Genomic DNA, 17,826 nt, shown 5'->3' on the forward strand with positions numbered 1-17,826 from the left:
GAATGGACATGAACTTTAGGACTCGGCTTCCTTCTGGGAGGGGACAGATTCTAAAAGAAAACTCAAGATGGTTTCCTGTCTCTCAGGTTTTATCTCTTGACAGAAAGAACAGGCAGAAAGGGAGAAGTCTCTGCCACAGAGTGATGATACCGGAGAATTCAAATTCCACAGAGCGCCCAACAACTTCTCACCCTGCCAATCAGTGGCTAGAGATCTCCTTCTCTCTTACCTTTGGTGCAGTACTGCTTAAATATTCTATCTTGGACTTAGCTGTGCCACCGAGAAGGGAGGGAAACGTGCGTTTATACCATGGTCTTAAAAAGGACTTTCCCAGGCCCCCCAGGTATTTATTGACTGTGTGTGTGTTTGTGTGTGTGTGTGTCAAGGTGGGGGAGGATAGTGAGCTACCAGGGAAGGTAAAGAGGAAGATGAGAACAAAGGGAAATAGAATAGATGAGGTAAAAGAAAACAAGTGTAGATAAGGAATCCCAGCACTCTGGGAGGCTAAGGCAGAAGAATCACAAGTTTGAGCCCAGTCTGGGCAACACTTACTAAGACTCTATTTCAGAATTTAAATAAACAAAAAATAAAAAGGGGGTTGGGCTGGGATGTTGCTCAGTATGAAGGCCCTGGGTTCAACCTTCAGTACCATAAGGAAAAAAGAAGAAAAAAGAAAAAAAAAGTAGATGAGGGAACAGGGTAACTGTAACTACCCATAATCCATAATCTAGATGAAATTAGAGTTAAAATTGGGTCCTTACAAAATCTCAACCTTTTAGAGAGATCTGAGTCCCTACCTCCACATAATGTGCCTTCAGATCATGTAATAAAGTTATCAAAGGGCCAAGAGCCTTAGGCAGCATTTATTACCCTCTGAAGCCATGCCTGGTTGTCAATAAAGTTCATCTCATAAAGTTCATCTTCATTTTCAAAGTACAGGAGTATAAATGTTCTGAGCAGAATAAAGAATGAAGAGCAAGGAGGTACTCACCTCCACAAGGATTAGTGAACACATCCTTCATAAATATATATACAAATAGCTTGAACCAGACTCCCTCTGAAGATGAAGTGAGGAAACCCTGGCTCACTCAAAGCTCAGGCCCCTGCAGGCAGTAAGTGAGCTGCTGCCATCTTCCTACTTTGGTCAACTAACATCTGTCTTATAGCCTCCTCCTCTGCTTTCAGCATTCCTATCCCAACATTCCAGAGTATGACCCCACAATGAGAATGTGTGCTCAAATGGCATGGCCTAATGTAGCACCTCACTGGCTCTGGGTACCATCTCCAAGGCTGTGTATTTTGTGAACATGATTCCTTTACTCTCCAAGCTTATAAAAAAATCCTGAAATCATACAGGTTCGTGACATACTGCTCTTTCCTGAACTGCCTCTTCCTCTCAATGAAAGATGTAGAGTTTTAATCTGTGAGCTTTTTATTTTATTTATTTATTTAATTTTTTTTTTTTTTTTTTTGGTACCAGGGATCGAACTCGGGTCATTGAGCTTGCGCAGCAGGAAGTGAAACCGCTGAGCTAAATCCCCAGCCCTTCTGTGAGCTTTTTAAAGAATTTTAAGAGTTTAGTGAGCATGGTGGCACATGCCTGTAATCCCAGTACTTGGGAGGTAGAGAAAGGATGACCACTGAAACTTCAAGGCCAGTCAGGGCTACAGAAGTAGACCCTGTCTTTAAAAAAACAAAAACAAAAACAAAAGTTAAAAGGGCTGGGGCCAGTGCAAGGCCCAGTGCTCAATTCCCAGTACTGTAGGAAAAAAAAAAAGTTTAGAATATTGTCATTGTTAAGAAACAGTTTTTACTTTTTTCTTGAGTCTTCTCGCCTTCAACTAAATGTGTTGTTACCGGCACAACATACTCTGATTTGTCACATAGCGCTATATTTATTTCAATATAATACAAGTAGATATTAAGAAAATAAGTTTTCATTTTTATATAAGCATCTTCTTTTAGTTCTGGAGATCAAACCCAAGACCTTGGGCATGCTAGCTAAGCACTGAGCTATACCCCCAGGCCAATGTATAATTTTTGATATAATATCAATAATACTTTACCCAGTATAGAAGCATAAAGTTCATTTGCATAACCTCATTTCATCTCATAATAAAAGAATCCATTAATTACTCAGCCTTCTGGCTATCAAAAGATCACATTTCTCTTTCTCTCTCTCTTTTTTTTTTTGGTACCAGGGATTGAACTCAGGTCCTTGCACTTGCAAGGCAAGGTGGCAGAACCACTGAGCTAAATCCCCGGCCCACATTTCTCTTTTTAAGTTTCTATAATACTTTCCCTGAATCTAGTCTCAACTTTCTCCTCTCTTACCTCTTACAGCCTAGTTCAATCAATACTTTCAGACATCTGCTTTTACTTTTCACCACTGACAACTCCCAGCCTTTTTACAAATCCCAGCCTTTTTACAAATCACATTCTTTACTTGAAAACTCCTTTATGTTAAATATGTTAACCTAAAATGTTAACCTAAAATTTGTTAACCTAAATATGTTAACCTAAAATTTGTCTTTTCCTCTTTCAAAACCAACTCCAGTGTCTTCTTCACATAGCCTCAGTTAATAATGAGGAGAGTGAATATTCAACTCAGAACACTCTCAGGCCAGTGAGTGTTTCACTGATGTGCATATGACCCACACATGCACATGTGACCTCTGCTAAGCCAATGAGAGTCTTCCCTTGGGCTTTCCCCTAGAGTGAAGGCAAAGATTTCTTACAGTGAGGCTGATAAGCTACAAGGATATGAGTTTTGGGCAGTGGGCAGCCACTAGAAATGTGATGTGACAGAGCCTGTAGGAAGTTATCTCTAGTTATAGAGGAAAAGGGAACTGAGGTTAGGGATGGTGTAAAATAAGGAAAGCTTTTGCTACAAGGTTCTTTTTGTTTTTCCCCTACTGAGAACAAAGTCACTGGTATCCTTAGAACTGAATTAAATTAACCCCCTCCACATACACACAAAACCAAAGAGGGAGGAAGGAGGAGAAGGAGGAGGAAAAAAATAGCCTGGCATGGCCTTGCACACCTGTAATCCCAGAATTCAGAATTCTGCAGGCCAACGTAGGAGGATCATGAGTTCAAGGCTGCATGAACTACATAGCAAGACTTTTGGGGATTTTTGTTTCAAAAAAGGGGAGGAAGGATCTCAAGGGGAAGAGCTGCGAACAAAGGCCATCAATGAGAAATAAAAAGCACAAACCAGAAGTGGGGAATAAAAAAAAGAAGTATGGGTAGGTCGCCATAATTTCAGTTCTGGGGAAAGGAGCCGTATAAAGAGAAGCTATAGGATATGAGGCTGAAAGGTAACCTGGGGCCATATTATGGCCAGCCTTGAAGGCCAGGGGAGAGGACAAGATTGATTTGGGCTCTCTAACATTGAGGCACGTGGTTGTACCCTAGCTCTCCCCAAAACAGCCCTTCTCTGTTGGAGGAACTTTCATGATATCCATTTCACTTCACTTTTACTTTATTAAAATGCCCATTCACAAAGTCATCTGTAAGGGTTAAAGCTGTTTAAATCCCTTTGAAGTGGCAGTCATATATATGCATTTGAAATGTAGTATGAAAAACCAGCCCTCACATTTGGGATCTATAAATTCATCCTCTAAAGATCAACTGCAACTGAAAAGACAGTATGAAATTACTCTGCCTTTGGCCATGCCTGGATTATTCTAGGAGCAAGAATACCGTCTATTATCTGGCTCTTCTATGGAATGATATATCCTGTCAGACAGCAGCTTTTAGAATCCATTATAATATTCGAGTGGAAGTGGAAGGCAATTTGACAAGATAAATCAAGAGCCTTAAATATGCTTCTTCCAAGGGCCATCTAAGGAAAAACACAAAGAGTAGATAAAATTTACATCAACATGTTCATTGAATTGAACGTATAGTAAGAAATCTAATTTCCAAACCAGGTGTGGTGGCACATGACTGCAATCCCAGCACTCTGGGAGGTTGAGGCAGGAGGACTGCAAGTCAAGAGCCCAACCTGGGCAACTTACCAAGATCCTGTTTCAAACCAAACTAAACTTTAAAAAAGGCTGAGGATGTAATACTGGTTCAATTCCAAGTACTGGGGGAAGTGGAGGGAGGGACGGAAGGGGAGGGTAGGCGGAGAGAGAATTTCAAAAAATAATGGAACAGTTATATCATGGTATGGCCATATGATGAAATAGTAAGTATTCATTAAATTTTATTTTTATGTGTTTTTAAATGACATGGAAATCAGATTGTGTTCTAATATTAAATCAGAAAAGGGAACACAAAATATAAATCTAATAAAACAGCTTTATAAATAAAACAATGCATTTTAATAAAATTTTAAAAATTATATACATGTATCAACACTAACATATTAACATGGTTGACTCTGGGTTATAGGACTATGAATTTTCTCTAGCTACCTTATAATTCTCTATGCTTACTAAATATTCAGCTACTGAGTACATGTTTTTTGGTACCAGGGATTGAACTCAGGACTTTGCTCTTACGAGGCAGGCGTGGTGCCACTGAGCTAAATTCCCTGGCCCTCCAAGTACACTCTTGATAATCAGAATGTAAAAGTAAAAACTGGAAATAAAAATGTTTATCCTTAGGTAGCAGAAATCTTTATATTTATGCTTTTCTGAATTTGTTTTTGATTAGTCACAAACTAAGTCTGGCTGTCTGTATCTATCATGTGTCTGTCTGTCTGTCTATCTATCATGTGTTTGGTAGCAGGGATTAAATCCAGAGTCTTGCACATGGAGGGCAAGTGCTCTACTACTGAGCTATGTCCCCAGCCCAATGTTATAGCAATATATCATACATTACAGAAAAGCTACAGCATCTGTCTGAGCTCTAGTTCCAAACTTCTAAGCAGTCTCACAAGGAGAGGAGTAGCCCTGAAGTAGATAAATGGACAGAAGTCAGAAGTCTGGTGACTCACTTTTGTTTCATTCAGCAATAGGTTCTTTTCTCCTTTCTCATCAACTGTAAGCATGTCACCTGGAATTATTTCCCTTCCCTTATTTCTCCTGTATCCTTATTATAACTGCTTTTGCTTCAGAGGAAATATTCAGCAATGATGCCACTTAGGACAATCAAAAACCAAGAGAGGGCCGGGGATTTAGCTCAGTGGTTCCGGCGCCTGCCTTGCAAGTGCAAGGTCCCAAGTTTGATCCCTGGTACAAAAAAAACCCCCAAAAAACCAAAAAGCCAAGAGAAATCATGCTCTTTTAATTATATTTTCATTACTGAAAAAAAATCATATACTTGACTATAAAGAAAACAAAGGGAAAACTTTAGATTCAAGTTGTTAGCCTGGCTGATGACAGTGTATTAACTTTCCGGGGCTGTCATCAAAAATCTGTAAGGGGGCCAGGGATTTAATTCAGTGGTCCCGCCGCCTGCCTTGCAAGCCCAAGTTCCTAAGTTGGATCCCCGGTACCAAGAAAAAAAAAAATTTGTAAGGATTTTTCTGAGGCAAGACAGAGACTTAAGGAAGCCCTAATTAGATGGCTTCAGTCCACTCCATGACAGCTGTGCCAGTGGATGACACCAAGACCAAGGGATATCTTTCCACTTAGTGACAATTCTGGCTTTATAATTATTCTGCTTTGTCTCCTAAGAATGTCCAAGGATGTCTGGGATGCCTTCAAGCAAAACGGGCAATTCTAGATTTCTCTGACATTATAGTTCTTACCTACTAAAATTCCTATCAGCTTGTTGCTAGACTGAGCTATCCCTAGTCTCTAGGACATCATAAGCCATTAAGAAGATGGACCGGAAAGGAGATAGATGAGCACTCATGAGTGCTGAAAGGAAGACAAAAAAAGGGGGCCTGTGATTTTTTTAGTTTTTTTGAAACACAGACTTGCCAAATTGTCCAGGCTCGCCTTGAACTCACAATCTTTCAGCCTCAGCCTCTCAAGTGCTAGGATTAGAAGTATCCACCACTGTGCCCAGCTGAGTCTGTTTTTTTCTTTATAAACAAATTATGTACATTCAACACTAGTGACAAGCATGACAGTGACAAACACTTGTTATTATTCTACCTGTATCAGAGCTGAACTAAAAGATATATTTTGCAAGGAACGTGTAAACTTTTATATTCCCATTTTTGCGGGGGGAAGATAATTTTATAAAAATTAATGCATCTACACTTTCAGACAGCAGTATATACATTCCATTTTTGCAATGTTTTACTTTGAATCTTACTATCACCCCTCTCTCAAAGGATTTCCTTCTAGGCAAAGTACATAAAAAATTAATACTAATCCACTTCAATGGGTTCAGAGCCATGGGAGCCAAACTACTAAACCCAAACTTGACTGTCCCTATTTACCAAAAATAATATAACTGAGGGCCAGGGATTTAGCTCAGCAGTTCTGTCACCTGCCTCCCAAGAGCAAGGTCCCGAGTTCGATCCCCAGTTTAAAAAAAAAAAAAAATTATATATAATTGGACTGGTGCAACCACTGTGGAAATCAATATGGAGATTCCTCAAAAAACTAGGATTAGGGCCGGGGATTTAGCTTAGTGGTTTCGCTGACTGCTGCACAAGCGCAAGGACCAGAGCTCGATCCCCAGTACCAAAAAAACCCAAAAAACAAAAAGCAAACTAGGATTAGAGGTCCCATTTGACCCAGCTATTACTCTGCTGGGTATTTTCCCAAAAGAATTAAAAGCATCATACCACAGTGATATATGCGCACCCAAGATTATGGCAGCACAGTTTATAATATCTTCTACTTTTTATCATGGTTTTAATAATGACCATCTCCTTTCTTTTTTTTTTTTTTTTTTGGTACTGGGGATTGAACTCAGGTCCTTGTGCTTGCGAGGCGGGCACCAGAACCACTGAGCTAAATCGCCGGCCCAGTTTGTAATATCTAAAACTTGGAAATAGCCCTGTTGCCCATCAGCTGGAGACTGGATAAAGATGTGGTTTTTTTATAAAATGGAGTACTACTCAGCAATAAAGAATGAGAAACTAGAGAGATTTATAGCTAAATGGATGCAACTGAGGCCATACTCTTAAGGAAATAAATAGGACACACATATGTAAACACCGAATAGTTTCTCTGGTGTGAAAAACTAAAAGTGTAAATAAGGATCAAAATGTATAATTGATAATGTGAAATAGGAAGAAAAGGTCTAAAGGAGTAGAAATGGGAGGGGTAGGGGAAAGGAAAGAAGGGAAAAGAAAAAATACGAGAAAAGGAAAAAATTGAAACAAAGTCACTGTAAATAGGGAAGGATGGAGGGGGTGAAGGGAGGGGAGGGGAATGGGGAAAAAATAAGAACCAAGATACATCCTGTAGAGGTACAAGACCCCAATGATAAATGTAACTGTATTGTATATCTAAAATGTACCAATAAACTTAATGAAAAACAAAATATAATTGGGCTAGGGATTTAGCTCAGTGGTGCCGTCACCTGCCTCGCAAGTGTAAGGTCCCGAGTTCAATCCCTGGCACCAAAAAAAAAAAAAAAAAAAAAAAAAAAAATATATATATATATATATATATATAACTTTTTATTTTTGAGTAAAGAACCTATCACCTGTAGCAAACTTCCTAAGAGCACTAGGCTGATTATGTTGTATATATAAAGAACCAAAAAGTTAAAACCAAGAAGTGCTTGGAAGTAGGATTCAGAAATCTATTAACAATACCAGGAGCCTGCCCTTTCTACAGTGAGCCTCATCTGGCTTACCAGGAACCTCAGCTTTATGGGTATCCCAAATCCTTACAATATCTCAGCTCTAGACAGTCCAGATGGGAAAGAACAGGCAAAGGATTCAGGAAGAATGGTGTTTTTCAATCCCAACCACCCAAGGGGATGTTATGAAACTTGACTCTTAATTTTTTCACCTAGAAAACAAAGACAATAAAAACCACCTTGTAATAATGCTTCAAGGATTAGAGATAATGTATGCTTAAAAACTGTTATGCTATAACTGGTTTGCCTATGTGATATTATTTATTTATTGATGCTAATGCTATAGAGATTCTATTGCACTCAATACAAAATGGGTTATTTGAATATAATTATTTGCCTGTGGGTGTTCAGGATGGCTGAATACTGGAAGCAAGGAATTTGGTTCCCAACACTCTCCTTTCCTGCTTGTCCCTTCTGAGTCTATTTCATGTCACTGCTATGGCATCTATCCCATAGCTTAGGGCTAAGCTGCCTAAGCTTATATGGTTCCCATTATGATATATTAATTAAATAATTCATTCATTTTCTTTCTTCCTTTTTTTTTTGAGACAGGGTCTCATACAGTTCAGGCTGACTGACATTGAACTCACTATGTGGCCCAGGTTGGCCTCAAACTCACAGCGACCCTCCTTGCCTCAGTCTCCTGAGGGCCAAGATTACAGGTGTGTGCCACCATGCCTGGCTCCTTCTGCCCATTTCTTTCAGGGGCAGTTAATAGATAACTGACAGAGAATTGCTGGTTTATTTTACCGATTTTCCAACTGGCAATACAGCTATCAGCAAAAGCAGATTAGGAAGAAATATATCATTTAGAAAGATACTAATGAGTCAGGCTGAATTTTGTATTTCCAAACACAAAGGCATGAAAATATTTTGTTGTTGAGAAGTTTATCTCTAAACTGTCCATCCTCTACCTGCTCTAAAGTCAAGAAACAACCTTCCGTTTGGTAGTTGCGACAAATGAGATTTCCAATATCATTTGAGGAAAGAAAATTGGGGGTGAATGGGTTGGGGGGATATTGGGGATCAAACCTAGGGCCTCTCCACTGTGCTATATTCCTAGCCCTTTTGATTTTTTTTTTTTAATTTTGAGATAGGATCTCACTATGCTGCCCAGGAGAGGCTTCAACTTGCAATCTTCCTGCCTTAACCTCCCAAAGTGCTGGAGTTACAGGCGTATGCCAACACACCTGGCTCCCAGCCTACTTTTTTATTTTTTATTTTGAGACAGTGTCTTGATAAGTTGTCCAGGCTGGCCTCAAACTTGTGATCCTGCCTTAGCCTCCCAGAATGTTGAGACTACAAGCAAGCAACATCATGTCTGGCAAGGAAAGGAGATCTTAATCACAAAAAGACAGCTCAGCCCAGTAACCTACAGTCATAAAGCAGGTACGTGGCAGGCAATTTTGTTTTTTTTTGGTACCGGGATTGAACTTGGGACCTTTTGCTTGCGAGACAGGCAGCAGAACCACTGAGCTAAATCCTCAGCCCAGGCAATTTTTGTACATGATAGGAAATCATTTTAAATAAAGCAAAACAACATTAAGGAGTCATGATTAGCTATGGAAAGAGATCCACTTGTACAAGACCACCACCACATCTCTCTGCAGAGATCCTGTACAGAGCCTCTTTGGTGCTTGTACAGTCCTTACCTGACAGTCAAAGTCCTGGAAGTTTCGTGTACCATTCTGTCAACAGAAGGCAGAAAACACAGTCAGTTTCCCCATGTGGTTTCCCCAAATGCACAGCAAATTCAGTTCACAGTGAAAGTGGTGCAGGTGCAATCTCTTGATTGCCATAAAACTAAAATCATTCTCAAAAGGCTTCAGAGGCAGAGTGGGTTATGGGCATGTTAGTACAGGCTACATGATCAGAGGTGAGATTATGCTTTGGTGGGCTTACTTTGAAAATAAAGGGAAGGAACCTAGTTTCTTAACAAAGCTTGTAACTTTGCCCCTCCCTACCAAAGGAGATCAGTGAAAATTTATGGGAAGAGGGTGAAATGTGAATCAGAGTCTCCCACACACCCAGTACACACAGGAAGTACCCAGGAGGAAAGGTACTAGAAGCTAACTCTGAAAGGGTAAAGAGGAGCAAGAGCCAGGGTGCTGAGATCTGGAAACTAGAGAAAGGATATGGAAGAAGACAAAGCCATGGATGGATCAGAAAAGAAAGACATGAAATCTAAGAAAAGCAGTGTCACTGAAGGAGGGAAAGAAGGACAGAACAGGGCTGCCAATACACTGGCACATCTATGCATCCGGTGACAGAAAAAAAAAAGACAAATCAGTGCATTGTTTTTAAAGTGAACACAAAGCCAGGTGTGGTGGCATATGCTTATAATCCCAACACTTGAAGGTTGAGGTAGGAGGACTGCCCTGCTGTGAGTTTGAGGCCAGCCTGGGCTACACAGTGAGACCTTTGTCTCAAACAAACAAACAAACAAGTAAACACACGACTAGGGATGTAGCTCAATGGTAAAGTAGTTGCCTAGCATGCCCAAGGCCCTGGGTTCAATCTCTAGGACTGCAAGTAAAAAAAGAAAAGTAGAACATAGTCAAAAGATCCAAGGAATATTCACCAAATCCCTAAAAAAAGGATTATAAGATAGTAATGTCTAACTGAGAAATAAAGTCAATGGTGATACTTTAGAGGCATTTTTGCAAGAGTATGACATAAGGGTTGGGGATTTAGCTCAGTGGCTCTGCGCCTGCCTGGCAAGCGCAAGGTCCTGAGTTTGATTCCTGGTACAAAAAAAAACCAAAAAACAAAAAACAAAAACTATGACATAAGAATATTAAAAAAGTAAGGATCTATGTATTTGAGAAGGAAATAAAATAAACTTCTGACTTCAAGTATAAGGCCCTTCTGAAAAAGTCCTCTCATTATTTAGAAACTGTTTTATCAAGACATATTTATTGCCAGGCATGATAGCTAATGGGGGAGGCTGAGGCAGGAGGATTGCCACAAGTTCAAGGCCAGCCTGAATTACAGAGCAAGACTCTATCTCAAAATGAATGAATGAATGAATAAATAAATAAATAAAAATACATTTATATATTTAAATTACATATTTACTATTTTTCCACAACAGTTTCCAGAAGGTGTAGAGCTACTAATAAGCAATTTCTCAAGAGCTGTCCCTCCAGAGAAGCTCTGTGTATCTGATCCTAAGAGAATACTAAGTGCCATTCCCTTCAAGAAAACTCACAGGGCTGGGAATTTAGCTCAATGTCACTGCACCTGCCTTGCAAGTGCAAGGTCCTGAATTTGATCCTTTGTACGGAAAAAAAAAAAAAAGAAACTCTTAGAAATACTTCTTCCTAACCCCCACCCTGCTAGAAGGACAAAATGCCTTCTACAAAATGCCTAGTACAAATGCCCAAAGAAAGAGTCTTCCTCAGGAGAACTAGTACAACCAGGTGGCATGATCTCTGTAACTGCACCACCCAGTATGATTAGCCTTCAGTCACATGTACAATTTAAGTTTAAAAATCCAGTTTCTCTGTTGCATTAGCCACATCTAGAATGCTCATATTATTGGACAGTGCAGTTAAAGAACATTTCTATTATTTATTCATTCATAATTATTATTTTTTTGTTTTGTTTTCAAGACAAGGTCTCACTATGTAGTTCAGGCTGGCCTTGAACTCACTATGTATCCCAAGCTGGCCTCAAACTCGCAGCAATCCTCCTGCCTCATCCTCCTGGAGTGCTGGGATTACAGGTGTGTGCCCCCACACCTGGCTGAACACTTCCATTATTTCAGAAACTTCTATCAAAGAGTATGATCTAAAACCCAAAAGCCCCTAAAAGAATAAGGTTATAGGTGAGCAGCCCTTGTTTTTCTAAAGGTGGCAGTAAAGTCACAAAAGATTACCAATCATACAGAGACTGTAGATGCCACTGGGAACAAGCAAGACACTGGCAGAGATGGCTAGTCTAAAGTATCATTCTTAGTTTTAATTGTTTTGTGTTTTTGGAACAGGATCTCGCTATGTAGTTCAAGCTGGCCTTGAATTTACTATGTAGCCCATGCTGGCCTCAAATGGACAGCAATCCTCCTGCCTCAGCCTCCCAAGTGCTGGATTACAGGTATGTGTCACCACACCTGGCTAAAGTATCATTCATTTTTCTTTTTCTTGGTTTTTTTTTTTGGGGGGGGGTACTGGGGATCGGAGTCAGGACCTTGCGCTTGTGAGGCAGGTGGCAGCACCACTGAGCTAAATCCCCAGCTTTCTTGGTTTTTTGAGACAGGGTCTCGCTATGTAGTTCAGGCTGGCCTTGAACTCATGGTGATCCTCCTGCCTCAGCCTCCCAAGTGCTGGGATTACAAACATGAGCCATGTTACCGAACTAAAGTATCATTCTTGACGAAAAACTGAACTCACAGCCCTCAATCACAGCTCTTGGTAGGCAGGAAGATGATCTTGAGTTTGAGGCCAGCCTGGGTTATGTAGTGAGTTCAAGGCCAGCCTGAACTACATAGGAAGACCCTGTCTCAAAAAAGAAAAAAAGGGCCGGGGATTTAGTTCAGTGGTTCCAGTGCCTGCCTGGCAAGCGCAAGGTCTCAAGTTTGATCCCCGGTACCAAAAAGAAAAAAGAAAATGACCTCACAAAAATAAAATCTGAGGGCTGGGGGTTTAGCTCAGTGGTTCCGGAGCCTGCCTCACAAGCGCAAGGTTCCGAGTTCAATCCCCGGTACCCCCCAGAAAAAAGTATGGACTGGGGATTTAGCTCAGTGGTTCCACCACCTGCCTTGAAAGAGGAAAGATCCGAGTTCGATCCCCGGTACCAAAAAAAAAAAATTTGATACAGTCAAAGGATGGAAAAATAACTAAAGGGCCAGGGATTTAGCTCAGTGGTTCTGCCGCCTGCCTCACAAGTGCAAGGACCCCAATTCTATTCCCTGTACCAAAAGAAAAAAAAATAAAACATCATGAAATGTCTGAGAAATTCTTCAGAGCAGTGATTGTGTTTAATTTCCAGTTAGACTATAAGAAACAGAAGGAAGGGCCCTCCCTCATGAGAGGACGAGGGTAATTAGTTTCAGAAGGATACAAATGATCACAGGTGAGTTTCCGGTTCCTGGTTCAACTTGTACCTTTTTCCAAATATACAACAGAGTCTGTTAAAATCAGGTGCTTAATATAGATTTATTAAATGAACAAACCAACATAAAATAACTAAATGTTGAGGAATTTTTGTTAAAATGTTGGGCTGAAACCAAAAACTCTATTGAATTCTAGTTTAAGATAAGTCAGGCATGGTGGTGCATACCTGTAATCCCAGCACTCTGGGAGGCTAAGGAAGAAGGATCACAAATTTGAGCCCAGCTTGGGCAACTTAGTGACTTGGTGAGACCCTGTCTCAAAATCAAAAAGGGCTGAGGATGTAGCTTGTATGAAGGGTCTAGGTTCAATCCCAAGTACAAAAAAAAAAAGAAAAGAAAAGAAAAGAGATATGGTTATCAGATGAAAAAATTAGGTCACCAAATGGTCTTTGGGGGGGGGGGGTACCAGGGATTGAACTCAGGACCTTGTGCTTGCCAGGTAGGCACGGCGCCACTGAGCTACATCCCCAGCCCCACGAAATGGTCTTTATAATTTGATCTCAGTTATATCAAAATATGCATTAAAAAGGCAGGAAGAAAAATACTAAAAACATTAACACTAGCAGTTATCTTATATAAATAAATTGAGTGATTATAATTTTCCGTATACTTTTCCACAATGAGCATGTATTTCCCCTTCTATAATTAGAAAATTAGAAAAAAAAAAGAAAATTAGAAAAAAAGATTTGGTACAATAGTAAAAAATATTTTCAACTTAATACTTTATAATATGAGATGTAAAGATTCACTTAATATTTTGAGGAATGAGTTATAATAACATTGAAACAGACCACATTAGGGCTTCAATCTAATAGATTCCCAGAGGTTTCTTTAGAGATTATTTTAGAAAGATTAAAAAAAAAATCACTCTAGCCTGAACTAAAATCTTGCTCATGAAATATAGAGCCACAAGTTTTGATGAGCTCTTTGGGAAGCAGCTGTCACTTTATCTATGAATTCCTCTTCCTCATAATCACGTGATAACAGCCATGAGGCATTTTTTGAGACAGGAGCCTCTGAAATGAGTGTAAAGGGAAATGCCAAAACTAGAAATAGGCAGTTCCTTTCACAAAGCAGCTATCTTGCTTCTCGAGTAACTAGCAAAAAACAGCTATATGACCTTAATCCAATGTACCTAGGTAGACTCCCGGATAAAAGCCACTCATAACTGGGGGAGCAAGGGGGGATAACACTTTTTTTCTTGGCTCCATTTTTTTCTTTTTTGTTTTTGTGGGGTTTTCTTTTTTGGTACTGGGGATCGAACTCAGGACCTTGCACTTGCCAGGCAGGTGCAATACCACTGAGCTAAATCCCCGGCCCCCTTTTTTTCTTTTTTTAAAAAAAGAGATGCCAGACCCTCTTAGATCAACCTGGAAAAAGGATACAAGTAGGTCTGCTTGAGAGTGTTTGGGATCCAGACACTCCTCAATCATTATCTGGCCCTAACTCAACTGTAGTTAACAAGGCCATATTCTCTGCTCTTACTAAAAGTTTGCTACTGGGCTGGGGATACAGATTAGTGGCAATGTGCCTGCCTGGCAAGCGCAAGGTCCTGAGTTCAATTCCCAGTACCAAAAAAAAAAAATTCACTACTATTCACTGGGTGCATTTTGGGAAGCTGAGGACTTCCTGTGGCCCCTGCCCTAGAAGCTTGTTTATCTATTTGTCTATGATGTTCAAGGTTCATGGTTTCCCTCTAAAAAAAACCAGAAATTATAAACTGTGGGTGCTTCCTTCTTCTTTCCCATTTGTAGATACCATTAATTCCACATTCAGAGAAATTCTTGCACTACCCAGACTTAAAAAAGTAGAAAAGAACTCCTAGAACAAAGAAAATAGTAATTTGGAGGAAGAGTAAAAAAATAACATATCTAGGAAAAAGATTAATTATTACTAAAAGATACTGTCAAGGTAGAGGCCAGCTACCTGGCTGTGGTGGAGCCTAACTGCCAAATGTAGAAGACAAACGAAGCAGCTTAAGAAGGTAAATTAAGGGCTGAGGAGGCAATTCAGTAGTGGAGCATTTGCCTAGCATATGTGAAGCCCTAGGTTCAATTGTCGGGAGGAAGAGAGGAAGAGGGGGAGGGGAAGGGAAAGAGGGAAAGAGGGAGAGAGGGAGAAAGAGGAGAGTGGGAGAGAGGAAGAGAGGGAGAGGTAAATCACAAGCCTAGAAAGCAAGCTAAAATCACAAGCTGAAGGAAGAAAGGTATATAAAACAAAAAAGGATGGGAGAGAAGAACAAGTAATTGTTAGGGAGAAAAGAAATCAAGTCATCAGGCATATAGTTTTGAAAACAGAAGGCAACAGACATAATGTAAAGATGATACATAAGATCTCAGGACCAGCTAACCACATGAAAAAATATGAAGTCAACTGACCTGTTCTATGAACTTATAGTAGGGGTCTGTGTCTGACTCACCACTATTTCTGGTGCTGACAACATGTAACAACATTTTGGAGAGGCTATGAACACTTCAAAACAAGGATTTTTTTTCTTGAAGAAGGTGACTTTTTTTTTTTGGTATCGGGGATCGAACTTGGGTCCTTGTGCTTGGGAGGCAGGCAGTGGAACCACTGAGCTAGATCCCCAGCCCAAAAGAGGGATGTTTGATCTGACTAAGAAATGGAGTACCACAGAGGAAGGGAACCGAAGTGGGGAAAACAAGCTGTTACAATAGTAAAGATTTTAGAAATTACCTGATTTTTCTTTTTTTTTTTCTGAGTCAAGGTCTCACTATGGTGTTCAGGCTAGCACTGAACTCACTATGTAGCCCAGGCTGGCCATGAACTCATGGCAATTCTCCTGCCTCAGCCTCCCAAGTGCTAGGATTACAGGTATTCACCATCATGCCCAGCTAAATTCTCTATTTTGAGACAGTTTTGCTAAATTGTCTAGGCTGACCTCGAAGTTGCAACCTCCCTGCCCGAGACTCCAAGTAGCTGGGATTAGAGGTATGCACCACTGGGCCAGGCCCCAGCTGATCTTTAATAATAAAGATTAATATAATCAATATAAATAAATAAGTCAATGTCTTACAATCATTAGCAAACTATTTTTAAGGAGATATGTGTTCAAGCTAATATCCAGCAACAAGAATGAAAAAAAAATTTGTTTGTTTGTTTTTTTTGTTTTTTTGACAAAAGATCTTGCTATGTAGTTCAGGCTGGCCTTGAACTCACTATGGAGCCCAGGTGAACCTTCTGCCTCAGGCTCCCCAGTGCTGGAATTACAGGAATGTGCCACCACACCCAGCTGAAAATGCTTTATGTGTGTATATACATATATTTTTAAAGTATCTGTATCAATCATTACCTTAAAAACATACTAATTAAGAAATAGACTTCCTAGGGCCGGGGATTTAGGTAGGTCAGTGGCACCGTGCCTGCCTCATAGGTGCAAGGACCTAAGTTTGATCCCTGGTACCAAAAACAAAAAAGAAAAAGAAAAAAAGAAATAGACTTCCTAAGCAGGCATGGTGATACATGCCTACAATCCTAGCACTCAGAAGGCTGAGGCAGGAGGATCAAGATTTCAAGGCCAGTCTGGGCTACACAGGGAGACGTCCCAAAAAATAAAAACAGAAAAAGGAAAAAACAAAACCAAACCCCAAAACAACAACAACAAAAGAGTCCCAGAAACAGGCATTCTAAAGAACTTTATAAAAAGGTTAAATGAAGGTTAAATCCTCGGATAAAAGTATCCACAATCAGATAATCACCTACATGCTGCTGAAAAGGTACAGTTTCAACTCTAAAATAAATGTCTACACTGACACAGTACTAGGACTATATTAGAAGTTACTAATCCCTGCATAAAACTCCCTGGGTACCTTGCTAAATTGTGGGTGCTTCTTACCACCTCTTGCCTCTTGTAATGGATTGAGAGCCATCTGGTCTGTCACAGTGGCATCCCCATTTGCTTGGTTGTGCTCACTTTGGGAGCACATATACTTGATGCTTTTCTTTCTTTCTTTCTTTTATTTTTTGGTACCGGGGATTGAACTCTGGACCTTGCGCTTACGAGGCAGGCAGCAGCACCACTGAGCTAAATCCCTGGCCCTGGGATCACATATACTAAAATCCCAACTGCTTAGTAACACACTTCCCGCTCCAGACCCCTTTAGGTCATTCTGACAACAGATGTGACAATCACCTCTTAGCACACTGAAGGACACCCATCCTATTACAGTCTACACCATATGTAGCATTTCAGATATTCTCTGATGAAAATGTCAATAAATCTGTTTCTAATCACAAATACTACTTTGTTTCTGTGGTTCTGGGGATTGAACCTAGGGCCTCCTCCAAGCCTGTAGGCAGGTCTTCTACCACTGAGCCAGGCTCTTTAGCCTTTTTTTTTTTTTTTTGGTACCAGGGATCGAACTGGGGTCCTTGCGCTTGCAAGGCAGGCGGCGAAACCACTGAGCTAAATCCCCGGCCCTCTTTTTTTTTTTAAAGTTACCATGGCACAAACCCGTCTGTCTCTGCTGTCCTGCAGACTGCAAGAAATGCTGATCCTGGGTTCTTCTCTTATGCAATTCTAATATCCCCCTCCCTCCCTCTGCTTTCACATCCAGTCATTAGCAGTAAGGGAAGCCTTAAACTAGGATTTCCCTCAACAGAAACAAAGTAAATAACTTGTTTCCATTCTCCCTACTAGGTATTTATTCCCCTTACTGATATTTCCTCAATTTTTCATAAATCCATTGTGGTCTATTTGTTTTTTCACACCTGGCTTTGGCGCTTTCATCAAATTTGGGTGTACCTAAATAGTGACAGAGGAAGGCAAGGAAAATGAAGCATGGTCAGCTCTTCTGCTTGTTACTAGGTCTGTTGGGTGAGGAGGATGGAACAGCCAAGAGTAAGAGTAAGAGATGGTGGGAGGACCCTTAAACCCCTGAAAGAGAACAAAGTCAAAAGATACAGGATCTAGAGCCGGGGATTTAGCGCAGTGGCACGGTGCCTGCCTTGCAAGTGCAAGGTCCTGA

The 17,826-nt window shown here is 40.4% G+C and overlaps 1 protein-coding gene across 5 annotated transcripts in view; it reads right to left on the reverse strand.

The window, feature by feature from the left end:
- The window catches only part of Ndrg3 (NDRG family member 3), an 81,154-nt gene that overhangs the window by 38,381 nt on the left and 24,947 nt on the right, over positions 1-17,826 (reverse strand). For 2 of the 5 annotated variants that reach the window (XM_004867824.3, XM_021246968.2), the window contains exon 3: positions 9,378-9,413. The exons of 2 other annotated variants lie outside the window; for them this stretch is intronic. In XM_004867824.3, coding sequence (XP_004867881.1) covers positions 9,378-9,413 — 36 coding nt within the window. Of the gene's footprint in view, positions 1-991; positions 1,359-9,377; positions 9,414-17,826 lie in introns of those variants that run through there. One more of the 5 variants, XM_087189134.1, reaches the window with a different exon arrangement.

This window comes from Heterocephalus glaber, unplaced genomic scaffold (genome assembly GCF_053883595.1).
Source record: "Heterocephalus glaber isolate CG9 unplaced genomic scaffold, H.glaber_assembly_v1.0 deba00001532, whole genome shotgun sequence".
NCBI classification, from domain to species: Eukaryota; Metazoa; Chordata; class Mammalia; order Rodentia; family Bathyergidae; genus Heterocephalus; species Heterocephalus glaber.